At 44.5% G+C, this 17,518-nt stretch overlaps 1 protein-coding gene across 1 annotated transcript; it reads right to left on the bottom strand.

Annotated features, from left to right (window-relative positions):
• Positions 1–3,399: 3,399 nt before the first annotated feature.
• On the bottom strand, positions 3,400–16,891 carry TNFRSF18 (TNF receptor superfamily member 18). The gene is made up of 6 exons (XM_033922494.1): positions 16,549–16,891; positions 13,633–13,773; positions 11,575–11,662; positions 8,581–8,675; positions 6,529–6,654; positions 3,400–4,965 (listed from the first exon to the last, which is right to left on the bottom strand). Exons 1-6 carry the CDS (start codon positions 16,730–16,732, stop codon positions 4,841–4,843), a joined length of 759 nt encoding a protein of 252 aa, XP_033778385.1. The 5' UTR covers positions 16,733–16,891; the 3' UTR covers positions 3,400–4,840.
• Between the last annotated feature and the right edge of the window lie 627 nt (positions 16,892–17,518).

The following is a 17,518-nucleotide window of genomic DNA, read 5'->3' as shown; positions in this document are numbered from 1 at the left end:
CGTTGTGGGGGCGTTGTGGGGGGTTGTAACCCCCCACATTTTACTGAAAACTTCACTTTTTCCCTGTTTTTAGGGAAAAAGTTCAGTTTACAGTCAAATGTGGAGGGTTACAACCCCCCAAACCCCCCATAACGCCGGTGCGATGTCTATTAAGTAAACTGGGGGGGTTCCCCAACAAACCTCCCCTGTCGGAGCCCCTAAAAACTGTAATTTAGAGCGGTGCCGCGCCGCGCGCAGCGCTCAATTGTCAGAGCGCGCTTTTGTCTTTCACGCCGTTGTCTATGAACCAGCCTTGACAGTAGTGCTGGGGAGAGTAGAAGCCCCAGGCTAGATTTGTTAGCATTTCCTTTTATCAGCAGGGGGTGGAAGATGACACTGAAAAGCAGAGTTATGAGAAGTGTTGATGTCATCCAGGGTGTGGAGGCAAATAATTAAAAGGGAAAAAAGCCCCTAGTCTGCTCAGAAGGAATATTATAGGCCCTTTTAAGATTAAGTTGAAGACTTTCCTATTCATAGACGCTTTTGAGACATAACTGCCCTTATTAGGGCAACAATTTCTTTGTTATTTCTCAGGTCTACCCTTTCCTTATTCTTCCCTTATTCTTTTCTTTACTGATTGTAGTTCTCCCCTTCTTCCTCTTGTTACTTTTGTTTGGTGTATGTACATTTGTTTTTACTCTCAAAATATAAGGGAACTTCTTTCTTCTAAGGCGATAAATATATCTCTCACACACTAATCACCTTATTAAACATATAAATAAACTTTTAATGCATTTAGTTTGGCTTACCGGGACGCAAACACTCCTCCACCCGGCTAACAGACAACTCTGGCGACACGCCGTCAGAAAGCAAGCCCAGCCTTAAAAAACTCCTGCCTCCAAGGGTCAGCGCTGTGACGTTTGATGCTGGGGGCGGAGCTTACTGAGAATCCCGGGACCCGTCATGACCTAAATCTGGAACCAATCAATTTCATTGTTTAATCCACAGGGGCCAAAGTTTGCCAATTAATTATGAACCGATGTTCCTGCTGTAGTAAGTATTGGGACATATTTCCTGTCATTTTTTGAGCTGACGCATGGAGGCAGGAGTTTTAAAGGCTGGGCCTGTTTTCTGATGGCGTGTCGCCAGAGTTGTCTATTAGCCGGGTGGAGGAGTGTTTGCGTCCCGGTATGCCAAACTAAATGCATTAAAAGTTTATTTATATGTTTAATAAGGTGATTAGTGTGTGAGACATTTGTTTTTAGTGACATATGTTTTTACTGATATTTCCCCCTTAATGATATGTTCTGCTTTTAATCAGTTGTTTTTATGTCATTGTATGCTGATAATGAATTTTATTGTTTTATGTCATTATATGCTGACAATGAACTTTATTGTACACCGCTTTTAATTTCAGATTAAGCGGTATAACAAATTTTTAATAAACCTTGCTTATGGAAACACGGCAAAGTGGACTGTCCTCTACAGCCTTGTTCTTTAGTTGGAGAAGGGAGAGCAAGGGAGTGAGTGATCCAATAAAGTTACAGGGAAGCCTCCAAGAAGCCATATTGAGTTTCAGCAAAGAATAAGCAGATGCATATGATTTCACCTTGAATTCAATAGAATGGGAATATGGAGACCTCCAACAGGAATGACAATGCTGACAAGGTCTGTCTGAGGTGGGGTTTTTTTTGGTTTTTTTAAATAGAGGCAAAGACTACAGGTAAAATACCTGGAAGCTACCTAAGAAGTTCTTGGAAAACTTCAACCAACTAAGATTGGTGACCGAACCAGGTGAGGTTCTGCAGTGTTCCCTTCCAATTTTGGAGGAGTAAGTCCAGACCTTACCACAATATATACTGTACATTCTTAAATGATCTATAATAGACAAGTGACTTATTGGACTTTCACTTATTCAGTGTCAATTGGACTATAATAGACAAGTTACACATACTCATATGAGCCAACTTTTTTAATTGATTGGGGGTGCTCAAAAGCCCCACCCCAGACACTGCCCATGCTCCACCCCCTTGCCCCACCCCAATAATAATGGTACAAACTGTAAATTATGGTATGTCACCAATTTTTATATGGTACGATCCCTGAATTCCTTAAGAGTTTGATGTCTGGGCATCAACCATTAAGATCATTGCGCTCTGAAAGTTCAGCATTGCTGAAAACGAAGGCTAATCCTACACATGTGGAAACGAATGCCATGACTTTTATGTGTGCAAGAGTTAAGTTGTGGAATAGCCTGATTGGTCAAATTCAAAAATGTAGAGACAGGAACTCATTTAGGAAAATGTTAAAAACACAACTATTTGTAGATGCATTTCTTTGAACAATTGACCTTATGTAAAGATTGAATCTGTCTGTTTTTGTTCTTGTTCTGGTTTTTATAATATTTTATGTATGTAACTTTTTGTAAACCGTTTTGGAAAAAAACGGTATAGAATTTTAAAAAATAAATCAATCAATCCATTTTTTCCATTCATTTTTCATATATATACACAATATAATTTTATTAACAATATATAATGGTTAACCACAAAATTAAACTACACTGTATGCTTCTCAACATTCATTCCTACCAGAACACCTGGCCTTGGTCACACATGCAGAATACAGATAACCCCTATGCAAATACAGGACCACAAACTTTAAAGTGCTAATATAAACAAATGAAACCCTAAGATGCCAGACTCTAAATGCAGTACAACACCAGAAAATTTGAAAAAAATGAATTCTTCCTGAATAGTGCAAAATATAGACAGCAGATATAAATTCTCAAAACTGACACATTTCACTCACTAAACTGAAAATAAAATTCTCTACATTTATCTGGTGATTTTATTTTTCTAATCATCTTTTCCCAGTCTCTGTCTGAGCTTCCTTCTGTCTGAGCTCTTAATTGTATTTCCAGGACCTTCTTATACATTTGCTGTTTTACTCTCCTTTTTCACTTTCAGCCCTACATCCATCTTTGGTATTAACTTTTAACATTCAACTTTCCTCCATTTTTCTGCTTTCTTCTCAAAATCTATCTACTTTTCTATATCTTCCTTTCCCATCTATCCATGGGTATCATCTTTTCCCTCTTTCTTCTTCCCTATCCCCATCTATCCATAAGAAGCTTTTCTTTTATCTCTCTCCCCTTCCCCTGCATCCTTGTGCACCATCTCCCTCCTCACTTTCCCTTTCCCTTTAATCCCTGTGCACCATTTCCTCCTCGCTCTCCCCTTCTCCTCCATCCCTGTACACCATCTCCTCTCTCTTCCCTCCCATGGTCTGACATCTTTCTCCCCTCCTTCCCACAGCCTGTCATCTCTCTCCTTTCCCATGGTCTGGCATCTCTCTTTCCTTCCCCCTCCCATATGCTTTTCCCTGTATTCCCATCCCTCCCCACCCCCACCCCTGGGATAACTTAAAACAGCTCCAGGGGGCCCCAAGGTCCAGGCATTTCTTCCCCTTCTGTCTCTCTCCATCCTTTTCACCTTTTTTCCCAGTCTCCTGCAATCTTCTTTTTTGGAGGGGACCCCATGCAGAAGCCATTCTCACAAGCTGCCAGTGCTGCCCTGAAGCTTTCCCTTTGCTGCAATCCGCCCGGGTAGAAAAAGGAAGTTGCATTGTGTGTGTGTGTGTGTAGTGGGGGGAGGAATCACAGCAGAGGGAAAGCTTTAGGGAAGTGCCGGCAGCTTGTGAGACTGGCTGCCACGCTGGGGGCCCTCTGATAAGAACTGAAAGGAGACAAGGAAGGTGAGGGGAAGGGAGGGAGAGGGACAGAAGGGGAAGAGATGTCCATCCGCACACCGGCCCTCTTCACATGAGATCCCAAAAATATTGGGGGTGCTTGGACGCCCACAGCACCCACAGAGCTGGCACCTATGCACATATTTATAGTCTAGACTGGGACAGTTACACCTGCTTGAGAGCAAATTTAACTGTTTGCACCTGTAACACAGACATAACATCTGCTGTTAACACTATTTTTTTAATAAAGACGTGACATTACAAAATAATGCTTACATGGGTGCCTACTTGCAGTCTTAAACTAGGCACTTCCTTATAAAATTACTTTCCACGTATGCATTATCAAGACAGGAACAAAATGAAATCTGAAAAAGTTGAAAAATTGAAAAATTAAACCCAAGATTTTTCCATCCATTCCCCTACCTGTATCTGGGATCCGTAGCCAGAATTTATGATTGGATCATTAAGGCCTGGATGGCCCAGAATCCTTGGGGACAGGAGAGAAAAAATATTCAAGGTTGGAATGTGCGGCGCAGTGGTTAGAACTACAGCCTTAGCACCCTGAGGTTGTGGGTTCAAATCCCTCGCTGCTCTGTGTGACCCTGGGCAAGTCACTTAATCCTCTCATTGCCCCAGGTACACTAGATAGCGTTTGAGCCCATTGGGACAGATAGGGAAATATGATAAAGTACCTGAATTTAAACTACTTAGGATATAAGTGGTGTATAAATAATTAAACAAGACCTTAAGTTGATGCACCCATTTGGTCATTTGTAAGACCAAGAAGGTCATACCCCCAAAGGTAGAATAAAAGAGCCAGTGTTAAAGGTTAGACTACCTTCCAGTCAGGGCATTTTTGTACTGTCAGCTGCTCATAAAATGCAGGTTAATACCATGAAAAGTGCCTGAAAACAGGGAGACTGCTGGATCCCTTTACCCCATACATTCATGAGGATTAGAATTCAAACTCGACCCTCACTGGCAGAAGAGAATGGGAAATTGAGCCCTTCTTGTGCATGTCTTCAGCCATCTTTTTCCTTCTCTAACCCTTTTGGGTTCTAGAACCGAACTGATTCCAAAGTTCTGGTCTGAGTGAGACAGGGCTTCATTCTCATGGAAAGCTTTTCAGGATCTCTTCCTCCCCGCTCTCACCTCCTTTTTCCTCTTCTGGGAACTGGCAGCTACAGGTGTCCTCCAGGGGTTGACGGCGGGAGGTGAAGAGGAAAGGCTCCTGTCCTATACAAAAGACAATACACAGAGGACGGTAAGGAAGGGAAGACACTGCTCAGAAATTGGCTTTCTTTCATTCGACAAAAACCCAATAATTCCACAGTGAATGGAAAGACCAAAAACCAAAAGAAACCGTGGGAAAGATGTTCTTTGATGCAGGTGTTTATTCGGTCAATTGACAGTTGAAGTCCACAAATGCATAGGGCAAAAAGGGACCCTACATGGTCTGTGTTTCGACAGAAAAGTCTTCTTCAGGGGTTCTATAAACATGAATGTAGGTATGAATATAAAGGCTATTAATGGTAATAAGTGAATGAAATGAGTGAGAATCGGTGAATGAGTGAAATACGCAATGATAATGTGAATGACAGACAGAATTACGAAAGAAGGCTTCAGTGCTGCCTATGCACATAAGCAGCTGCATTTAACTGTGGAAACGTACAGTCTTTTAATTAATATTCTACCTCAACAAATCTGCACTGAAGCAAGTCAAAGTGTTTGTGGAGGAGCTGGAGTACCCTGATGGTCAGAGCAGCTAGCTGAGAACTAGGGAAGCCAGAGTTCAAATGTTACTGGCTTGCAATGCTCAATTGCCTCATGGAGGTAAGCCCTTGGGAATTACCAAAGTGTAATTCACCTTGAACTACCAGTGAAAAGGCCTGAGCTAAACCCCTGTTCTTCCATCCCTGTGTACTGTGGCATTGCCTCTTCCCAGTGGCGTAGTGAGGATAGGAGGTGCCCAAGGCGGTGGTGCCACCACATGCTCTCCTCTCCATCTCCCACCACTGCACCTTCCATGCCAAAACCCCACCTCCTTGCACCTTCCTCTCCCCGCTCCTTCTGCACCACATTTGTACCCTCCCTTCCCACTCCCGTACCTCTTAAAATCTTCACCAGCGTGAGCACGAGCAGAAGCTGCTTACGCAGGCTTTCCCTATGATGTCACTTCCTGGCCCCACGACCCAGAAATCATTTCAGAGGAAGCCAGGCCAACGCGAGCAGCAGGCTAGAAGTAGTTGCACGCATTGATGAAGATTTTAAATAGGTAAGAAAGTCAGGGAAGGGAGAGCAAAAGCATGGCATGGGGGGGGGGCGAAGAGGTACCAGTGCCTCTACCAAGATGGCACCTAAGGTGGTCCGCCGTTTGCCCCCCCTCCCCCCCACTACAGCACTGTCTCTTCTCACTGTGTGGCTACAGTGTCCTTGTTGTTCCAGAAGATACAGAGGTACTAGGTAGGTGACTACTGCAGGCCATGCTCCCATGTGAAAAGTGACTTCCAGACCTTTGTAGAATGTAGTTGAGGAAGTTAAAAAGTTTTCAGCTCAAACCTTTCTGCCATTTCCACTAAGTACATAAGCATCGCCATACTGGGACAGACTAAAGGTTCATTAATCCAAGTATGCTGTTCCAATAGTGGCCAATCCAGGTGGTAGAGTTAGATTAACACAAGCTACAGCTAGCATTAGCACAAGTTGGAGTCCTTTTACCTGGCCTCGTGCCAATATGGGGTCTCTCATTGTTCATCAATGAATGAGTTGATATGGTGACACTGAGGGACACTTACTAACCTTCAGTAGGGTTCCTTTTCTTTCTCTTCATCCTCCAGATGTAGAGGTGCAGGAAGACGGTCATCAGAATCAGTATGAAAATGGCCATTACCACTAGAACTGCCAGATGGGCAGTATGTGGAGATTCTAGCATGGGAGGGAAGAAAGGACATGACTTCAGTTATAGAGTAATAGTACTCAGCACTGGGACTGTTTGTGACAACAAGAGAGGCATAACGTAAGGGGGGAATTCATCAGTGGGCATACCGATTATAAGTGGCGGTAGGACGCCTACCGCCATCTCACCAGCCAATCGGGACATACGTTTGTTTGTTTTTTATGATGGATGCGGCGAACGATGCCTATATTGTAGAAAGTAAAATCCAGATGTCTCTATCCATTCTCCTTTTCCTGAACTCACATGGTAATCCTACACTTGACCACTTAAGTGCCGATATTTAGCACTTAATTGGCTAGGGTAACTGCATAAAAGTCATTTCTATCTCTATGCGATGCGCCATAGTTGGTTTAGTGCTGAATCTTGGATTTAACCAGCTATGTGTTAACCAGGATGCTGTGGATTGGCAGACTGGATGGGCTATTTGGCCTTTACCTGCTATCATGTTTCTATGTGTTAGCCAATGCTGCCTGGAATTAGCCAGGCATTGAATTTCTGGGATTAATGTCCCCGGTACTCAGCAAAACGCTAATCACTGCCAGCTGATATCATAAGAATATAAGCGTTGCCATACTGGGACAGACCAAAGGTCCATCAAGTCCAGTATCCTGTTTCCAACAGTGGCCAACCTAGGTCCCAAGTACCAGGCAGAAACCCAAAGAGTAGCAACATTCCAGAGCTGAGATTGGCTCTCAGGCATTGAGGCTTTATGACATCACAAAGGCTTGATTGTCCTATACTTAGCTCACATAAGAACATAAGAATTGCCACAATGGGACAGACTGAAGGTCCATCAAGCCCAGTATCCTGTTTCCAACAGTGGCCAACCTAGGTCCCAAGTACCTAACTAGTTTTGGAGTATGCTGGGAGGGGAAAGGAGGGCAGGGGCAGAAACAAAATTTTGAGCACAGGTCTACATCAGCCAGCCATCTAATTATACCACTGTGTGGTAATATGGCTCCAGAAAAAGGAGGACGGATTGAGACATCCGGGTTTTATTTCCATTGCTTTCAGTAGAAGTAAAACCTGGATGTCTCAATCCGTCCTCCTTTTTCTGGTGCCATATGGTAACCCTACCACTGTGGGTCAGAACACTCCTAGATCTCACACTGAAGCCCTCTGTTCAACCCTGACAGTGTATAGTTTGGAGGCTTGATGTGGTCATATCTAGGGTTAACCAAAAAAAACTCTGTGGAGTGACGATGTTCCTAAATGGACTTTATTTGAGAGTATCAAAGTTCCAAAGGTACACTGAAATCATCCACATAAAATAATTCCATCCACATAAAAATAAATCATCCTTAAAGGACCTAGTCCGCTAGGGATACAGGACCCAACACAGTCCACGTTTCGACAAAAAGTCTTCTTCAGGGGTCCCTGGAGGTCCTATAAAGGTGAGTATGTGGGAAACAATTGTGTAGTGAGCTGGAAGTGAGACACACTCCAACCTTGAATTGCCCTTTTCCATTCAAATAAAGTCCATTTAGGAACATCGTCACTCCACAGAGGTTTTTTTTGTTTTCTCTGGATTTTCTTCTTTGTGGATATTTCGGGGTCAATTCCTTTTGTTTTTTGTCATATCTAGGGTTGCCAGATTTTCCTTTTGGAAAATCTGGACCCCCCCCAGCCCCGCCTAGTTCCACCCATCCTGCCCTAGTCCCACCCCCCTCTGCCTGTTCTTGTTGAGCAGGGAGGACGTCCCGTGGGTGCGCAGACGCTACGTGGTGACATCATGCACACGTGCGCGTGACGTCCGCACGTCCTCCCAGCCAGACACAGCTTTTCAAAACCCGGACATAGTTCCGGGTTTTGAAAAGCCGTCTGGACCCCTGGACATGTCCTCAAAAGGAGGACATGACTGGGGAAATCTGGATATCGGGTAACCCTAGTCATACCTGGTATCAGTGAGATGGGGGAAGGTTTGCTTCCACATTGTGCATCGTGGATTCGGTTTCCTGGTGTGATGGTGTCAAGTTGTTTGCTGGAACAGCTGAAATGGAGAATGTGGAAGAATAAAAGCAATCTTTCTCTGATTGATGTCCACCACCTGTTGCACAGGATTTCACATATACAACTCACATATGTAACTATGCACACAGGCTACACACACATACATGACAGGCACAGGGGGTGTCATGATGGGCAGAGGTCCAGGGGGAGGGAAGAGCTGTGGCTCCATGATTATGGGTTAGAGTTCAGAAAGGGAATACATCTCCCATAAGTCCTAGGGTCAAGGTGATTTCCTCCAAGATGCCAAGAAGAGGGGAAATCCTGGGCTGGAATTCCATAGGGATGGGCGAGAGAAAGGAATCTCGCCCTCAGGGAATAAGAAAGCGTAGAGCAGAGAAATCGGAGTGCACAAGGGCGGTGTCACAGGGCAGGTACGTTCCAAAACCTTCCCAACCAACATATAAAGGATGCCACTGCAATAGGATGGAAAGAAGGGAGGAGTCCTGTAGATGGAATTGCCTGGGACATAGTGGGGCCAATATTCAGAGTGATTTAAGTGGTCCAGGCCCACTTAAATTGCCTAACGGCAGCTAAATGCCAATATTCAGTGGCATTAAGCTGTGCAGTGCTGCTGAATATCATCTCTGATCAGTCCCCCCAAAAAAGTTGGTTAGGGGCAGTCCAGGGGGTGGTGCTGGGGAGGAGCCTGTGCTAAAGGTTAGACTGGAAGGTAGTCTAACCTTTAATACTGGCTCTTTTATTCTACCTTTGGGGGTATGACCTTCTTGGTCTTACAAATGACCAAATGGTTGCATCAACTTAAGGTCATTTAAGTCCAACCTTGAATATTTTTGCTCTCCTGTCCCCAAGGATTCTGGTTAGTCTAGTCCAGTGATTCCCAACCCTGTCCTGGAGGAACACCAGGCCAATCGGGTTTTCAGGCTAGCCCTAATGAATATGCATGAGAGAGATTTGCATATGATGGAAGTGATAGGCATGCAAATTTGCTTCATGCATATTCATTAGGGCTAGCCTGAAAACCCAATTGGCCTGGTGTTCCTCCAGGACAGGGTTGGGAACCACTGGTCTAATCCTTAATGATCCAATCATAAATTCTGGCTACTGATCCCAGATACAGGAAAGGGAATGGATGGAAAATCTTGGGTTTAATTTTTCAGATTTTGTTTTCTTCCTGTCTTGATAATGCATATTTGAAAGTAATTTTATAAGGAAGTGCCTAGTTTAGGATAGCAGTATTCAGCTGGGACCCGAATAAGTATTGTCACCTTCTTTCTTTTTTTTTTTTTTTAAAGAGAAACCCCCACACACACCCTGTCCCATTGCCCCAACAATGTCTCCTCTTTCTGCCCACCTCTTCCCTTGTCTATCTAGGCCTCCTGGACCTACATACATACTTGATAGTACAGTGGGGGGGTCTTTGGGGACAGGATTGTAGCCCTCTTTCTCCTCCCTCCTTGTGGCACCTTTGCAAAATGTCTGCCATGACCTCGTACAGCCGATCACGGTACTTCAAGCAGCCCAATAAAAAACTCTTATAAGGGTCCTGGTTGAATATTGGCCTGGCACTGGATATTAGGACATAATCTAGCTGGTGACGGTAAGTGTTTAGAGCAGTGTATCTCAAACTGTGGGCCTCCTGAAATTCCAAGTGTGCCGCGGCAAACTGAGAAGGAAGAGAGGCGCCTGCCAGCTGACTTCCCTACGCAGTACATTCTCTCTAGCGTCCTCCGGCTTCCCCCCTGGCCTCCCAGTCTCACCTTTAAAGCTAATTACAGCAGCCTGCAGAGGATTGCCGGTAGGTAAAATGATTTTATTTTCAATATAGTGACTGAAATGTGTCAGTTTTGAGAATTTATATCTGCTGTGTCTATTGTGTGTATATGAAAAATGAATGGAAAAAATTGCATTACAATTCGTAAAGGGGGATGGGATCTGGGGCTGAGCTTGGGTAGATCTAGGGAGATCTGTGGTTGAGGTACTCAGTTGATATTTGCTAGACTTAGGGGGTACTTAGCTTGACGTAGTTGAGAAACACTGCTGTAGGCAATCAGTTGGCGCCAGTGCCTCTCCTTCTCTCCGGCCCTCTACCTTGCTGGCACCCCCTACTGGCATCTCAGGGCCCATCTGGAGCGCCTCTGCACATGCGCGGACGTCGACATGATGATGTCATGTATATGCGTGATGTCATCATGGTGGCATCCGCGCACTTCTGGGTGCCTCAAGCCATGGCCACTACCTTTAGTGTGCCCTGGCTCGAGAAAGTTTGAGAGACACTGGTTTAGAGAAATGCTGACCGCTGCTGGCTGAATATAGGGGGAAGTGTATGACTAAAGGAAGTAAAGCTTGCTTGGAAATGCTGTATGAGGACCTCTGGAAAAGGAATGCTTTGCAAGTGGTGTGTGTAGGCCTACCTTGGCAAGGCAGGATATTTGAGGAAGGTACCGTTTACAGAAGAAAACTAGATACTGAGAGAGAGAAAAATCAGCTTAATGTTTGGGTGTTTTCTTTTAATTGCTGACTAGGGGTGGAAGATGGTCCTGGAGAAATCTAAATAAATGTTGGTATCATCCAGGGTGTAGATGCTGTTAGTCCCCAGCCACGCCCCCCATATAAACTTCATCTCTTCTTCCTTGAGCTTGGGGGCTGCATCTTGAGGGCCTCTGAGCATGCGCTGATGCAATGCAATGACATCAACTGCTTGTGTGCATGTGTGCATGATATCATCATATCACACCTGCGCATGCTCGGAGGCCCTCTAGGTGTTCTTGTCAGAGCTGGGGGCCTTCCAAAACCTGAGCAAACTGCTGGGCTTTTAAAACCTGTCCAGACACCCGGACAGTTCTGTTAAAAAGAGGACATGTCCGGGTAAATCTGATCTGTTAACCCTACCTCTTAGTACGCCTTAAACTCTGTCTTACTTTGTCCAGTTCTTGCAGAGGCCGGTCTCAGGAACAAAATAAGTACCATTTTCGCAATATGTACATTTATATGTATATTGCCGATTACCTGCAAGGAGAAGACAGGAAGGGTTTCATCATACAAGACCTCTGGCTCCAGGTCTGAACAGTCTAAGCTAGAAGGAGAGTCAGTATTTGTTAGTCCCTCTCTGTGGTAATTGAGACAGAAGGTAACTTAAGGGCAAATTCTATAAGAAGGGTCCAAACGTTAGGCGCCTATATAGGCACTGTTCAGCACGATTCAAGTAAAATTGGGTGCTGTTTAGTGAATCACACTGAGCGGAACCTATTTTGGAGATGCCTCACTTCCGGTTCAACACACTATTGTTTCCCACGTATTCACCTTTATAGGACCTCCAGGGACCCCTGAAGAAGACTTTTTGTCGAAACGCGGACCGTGTTGGGTCCTGTATCCCTAGCGGACTAGGTCCTTTAAGGCTCTTATGTGGATGATTTACTTTTATGTGGATGGAATTATTTTATGTGGATGATTTTAGTGTACCTTTGGAACTTTGATACTTTCAAATAAAGTCCATTTGGGAACATCGTCACTCCACAGAGTTTTTTTGGTTTTCTCTGGATTTTCTTCTTTGTGGATATTTTGGGGTCAATTCCTTTTGTTTTTTGCTACTCAGGATTTTAAAGTGTTTGAGGCTTGCGCAGATGAGGAAGGAGCTTAGGCATTGGTGGAATGAGGCATTATGACATCACAGTCTGAGCTCTAGAATGTTGCAAACACAAGCAGTGTCTCACTTCCAGCTCACCACACAATTGTTTCCCACGTATTCCCCTTTATAGGACCCCCCAGGGACCCCTGAAGAAGACTTTCTGTCGAAACGCGGACCGTGTTGGATCCTGTATCCCTAGCGGACTAGGTCCTTTAAGGCTCTTATGTGGATGATTTACTTTTATGTGGATGATTTTAGTGTACTTTTGGAACTTTGATACTTTCAAATAAAGTCCATTTGGGAACATCGTCACTCCACAGAGATTTTTTGGTTTTCGCCCAATAAATAGGCCAGCTCTAGGCACAACTAAAAGTTAGGCGCCCATGCGAGCGCTTAAGCACGCTTAAGAGCAGTGATTCTGTGAGAAGGCACCTAACACATAGCCACGCCCACGCTACCATGCATAGCGCCTATTTTTTTTGAAGGACGCCTAAATTTTTAGAGGCGTCTTGTTACAGAATCGCGCTTTCTTGATAGGCGCCTAGGTTTCAATCAGTGCTGATTAAAAAGCTTAATTGAGCTTGAACTTTAGGCGCTGGTTACATGTCTCTAGCTTTCTCTTTGTAGCAGATAGGGCTTAAGGAGTGGAGTAGAACGGGTACATGTGGATCGATTGTTCACTCCGTCAAAAATTACAAAGACTAGGGGACACTCGAAGTTACATGGAAATCAATTGGAGGAAATCTTTACTCACTTGGAGAATAGGTGAGCTCTGGAATGCATTGTCAGAGGTTGTGGTGAGAATGGATGGCGTAGCTGGTTTTGAGAAAGGTTTGGACACGTTCTGGAGGAAAAGTCCATAGTCTGTTATTGAGAAAGACATGGGGGAAGCCACTGCTTGCCCTGGATTGGTAGCATGGAATTTTGGCTACTCTGAGATTCTGGAATGTTGCTCTCATTGGAGTTCCAGAATCTTGCTATTCTTTGAGATGCTGGAATGTTGCTACTGCTTGGGTTTTGGCCGCTGGATTAGCCACCGTGAGAACGAGCTACTGGGCTTGATGGACCAATGGTCTGACCCAGTAAGGCTATTCTTATGTGCCCCTCCCCCCCAACTTGTAACAGTAAAACAGACGGAAGGGACTTGGCGTCCATTATTTTCCCTCTTCCAACTTGTAACACAGCCCGAGTTATCTGATATTCTGTGTACTTCTCAGATTACCCAGATGCGGGGCTTGGAGGTGTCTGGGGTGCTGTTTTTATACAGCACACACAGTGCTGTGTAGAACCCCAGAGCTGCTGTTTATCACTGCAGTGGAGACCTGCTGGATCATTTACCGGTGCTGCTTACCATTTCTCCGGATTGTCAGTCCCTCGGCACAGGTGGGAAGGCGCAGACAGTAATCACAGGATGGGTTGTGGCATTGGAACCCAGCTTCACACTTACAGTCCTGGTCCTTGGCACCTGGGCACGGCTTATCTTCTGCCTTCTCTGTGGGAACAGACAACGAAATGAAAATAAACTGAGATGCAAGTGGCCTTATGCTATAACAAGGGTACTCAATGCAGTCCTGGAGACACACACACCCAGCCAGTCAGGTTTCAGGATACTGTGGCAGGTAAAGGGCCTGTCAAGCTGGAAGAAGGGCTATTTTAGCATGAAGAAACCTTTTAGCAGGGAGCTCTAGAGCCTGATGATATGTGTGTGACAGATTATCATAGCAGGAAGAAACCACAGTGGGGAGCTCTGGAGCCCTGATGGTATGTTAATTGAAGGAAATGGCAGGGTTTATAGGCCTTCTAACTTTGGGAAAGTTCTTGCTCTTACTAGAAGAGAGCAGAAGGAAACAACCTAAAAGGGCAAGAAGAAGTTAGCAAGCAAATGGGTAACCTCGGAGAAGACTGCTACCTGCAAGAAGGAACCTCTGTGGATGTGCTTTTAGAGGACCTCTGGAGGGTAGTGCCTTGCTAGTGGGAAGTATGCTGTGGTAAGGCAGGACTCTTAAGTAAGGTATAGAAAAATGTTAGATGCTGAGGGAAATATCAGCCTAAGGTTTTGTTTGATGTTTTCTTTTAATTATCAGCCAGCAGGGGAAGACAAGACCAAACGGGCATGTTTAGTGGTGTCCTTTCCAGGGTGTGGAGTCTGTTAAAAGAAAATACCCCTTTTCTTGTTAGAACCATGGTAATGAGGCCTTAGGAAAAGCCAAGAGAGTAATTTGCATATGTTAATTCTCTAATAAGACTAGCGCGTATTCCAGTTTTCTTTCTGGGAGACAAAGAGCTAGAGAGCTCTCGAGCTAGAGAGCTCAGAAAGTTACAGATGTGACTGTAAGCCTCCACAAAGTTGTTTGGCCATTTCACCCTGAGTGCAATGGTATCTGTAAAGAAGGACCTACTGATGGAAAACCTGTTGTGAACCAGGTCTATTTATGAGCTTTTTCCTAGTATACAGTACCAATAATCACTATAGTGAGAAAATCAATTTAAGACAAGCTCTATTGTGTATTACTATATTACAAAACAAATGGAGCTTTTTGGTTTTTTATGTAAATATATCTTTTTCTAATAAATGTATAACATACTATTTATTTAAATTATTTATTGTGACTAAAGTATATGTCTTAGACATCTATTTGCATGAATAACATTAGAAACCCCCTTCTATCTCAAAATGTTATCTAAAATCATTGTATAAATGCTCATTTAAATGTTCATTGTACTTAGACGTTCTGATGTCACTACACAGTTGTGCTCTCCTTCCACGATCAAATACTATTTTCATAGTAGTTTGCGAAAATTTTGCCCACTCTAAAGTTGATATACCCGGGAAGCAATAAAACCAAGATATACACGTAGCTGGTTTACCCTTGCATCTTAATAATAACACCTCTTTAGAAGGGACAGTTGAATCATTGGCCATTATGTAATAACCCACCGCCTCTCCTTCCTAACCTAGAAAATGTATAAAAATATTTCTGAGACAAACCCTGCTGAAAATAATCCTCTTCTTCCTCCTTTAGCCATGTTTCAGTCAGACAAATCAAATCAGGCTTTACCGCTTTTAAAATAAGATCTAAAGCTTCGATCTTAGTCAATTTCAGAGCAAACAACTTCCTTGAAAACCTTTTGCTTCCTGATTTAAATTTTCTCTAACTCTAGATGTTTGGATGTGAATTGGATCACCCCATAATATTCCTGCCTCCTATACTCAACCATACTTCTTTCACCAGTCATACCCACTCTCGTGAAATCTGTTGTAATTGACCTGCCCTCCTTCCACATACGATCTTTCATTCTAACTCTCCAATCCTACTCACTTCTAAAACATTCCAACCATTCCAGATATAATATTAAAAATTAAAATTAGAATAAATATCTTCCAAACCTCTCTCCTTATCTGTTTGCCCTTGTCACTTGCCCCAAGGAGTATACCGGAGGTCCCGTGTAATCAGGGCTGGCATTAAGGGGCGCCAAATAGAGCAACTGACCTAGGCCCTCAAACTGTAGGGGGTGCCAAGCCTGCCTCAAGCTGAAGGAGACTTAAACTGCAAGCGGGGCTCCCTCCCAGGCTGCAAATCCGAGCCCCTAAAAGTTTAACACCAGCACTGTGTGTAATCTTACCTTGATGTCAGCAGGTTATGAAATAGAAGCAGGAATGTAATTATTTGGGGGTCTAGATTAGAGAGTTGCATGGGAACAGAAATCCCACCCATCCCCGCCCGTCCCCATTAGGATCCTCTCCGTCCCCACCCGTCCCCGCTAGGATCCTCTCCATCCCCACCCGTCCCCATCAGGATCCTCTCCGTCCCCACCCATCCCCGCAAGGAATTACCTCCATCCCCGCCCGACCCCATAAAAAGCGGCAATTACTTCTGACAAGATCATCAATTCCACAGTTTCTTTTGTGTTTGCGCTGCTGTTTTCCTTGTGGAATCTCTTTGGTAGAACCCTTTTATTGTTTTCTGTTCAGGTAATTAACTTATAAGCCCCTTCTTTTACTAAGGCTGACGTGTCCATTATATTATATGGATGAACCCTGCTTCCAAAGCCTTCCATCCCCGTGGGAGTCCCGTTGGCTAGAGGGGGGTCCCCGTGAGAGTCCCGTGGGCCAGAGGGGGGTCCCCGTGGGAGTCCCGTGGGTTACGGGGGGATTCCCGCGGGACCCGCGGGATTCCCACGATCCCCGTTCCCGTGCAGACCTCTAGTCTAGATTTTCCCCCAGTTATTTCCATTATGAAGAAGCAAGAACGTAAGGTTTCCTTACTTGAGGGGCACTTCGTACAGCACTTGTAACCTTGCACGGTGAATGTTTGGAAATGGCCAGTCTCGGACGTGCATGAGCGAGCCAGAGCTGGTTGCGCCCAAAACCACGGAACCAGCAGAAAGAGTGCAAACCAGATGTCCCACAGACAGCTAAACACAACTCTCCCATGCAGAAACATCGCCATGGTGCCCAGCGCTGTGCTTCTCGCCCTGGCTCCAAGTGGAGTATCTTCCTCCCTCTTCTGCCACCGTCTCTTTGGGTCCTTCCCCTCCCTAGAGCCTTTGAATCTGGTCTTTGCTGCTGCTGTTGTCCCTCTGAGTTCTGCTTTGCAGTCTGCTCATTTTGAGCTCTTCCTTCCACCCACTCACAGGCTACTGAGAAAAATTGCAAAGCACAGTTTGTGTGGCTTCCTAGAACGTAAGACCAGTGGTCAGGAAGTGCCCACAGGATACCGGCAGGTCACATGAACAATAACTACAGAGTGGAACAGAGGAGCAGCCTAGAAATTAAAGTAGCTGGTTTTAAGAAAGAAGATTTCATTTACCAAAACTCACTAACGACAACTTACAACTTAATACTAGGAGACCTTAACCTACACCTCGATAACCAATCCCACAAACAAGTTGAAAACTTACTAGCATACCTCGAGGCACTAACTTACAAGATACTAGACCCGCAAACCACTCATGAAAAAGGACACCAACTCGTCATTGCAGGCTACATGTCCCAACAGCCCACTACCAGAAATATACATATCAAACGGATACTGGTACCGATCCATATGGTCTGACCATTATACGTACTCCTTCAAAATCAACTGGACCGAAAACAAAAGCAAACCAATTACACAAAGAAACAGCCTACAATTCACGCCCATACGTCGACCCCACCAAATTCTGGACAAAGACCATAACCAAGACTACAACTCCAAAGACTTCATTCCACAATGGAACATCCTAAGTACAGCAAC

Source organism: Geotrypetes seraphini, chromosome 15, assembly GCF_902459505.1.
Source record: "Geotrypetes seraphini chromosome 15, aGeoSer1.1, whole genome shotgun sequence".
Taxonomy (NCBI): Eukaryota; Metazoa; Chordata; class Amphibia; order Gymnophiona; family Dermophiidae; genus Geotrypetes; species Geotrypetes seraphini.
Note: the sequence above shows the minus strand (reverse complement) of the source record. Positions and strands in the feature narration are given on the sequence as shown.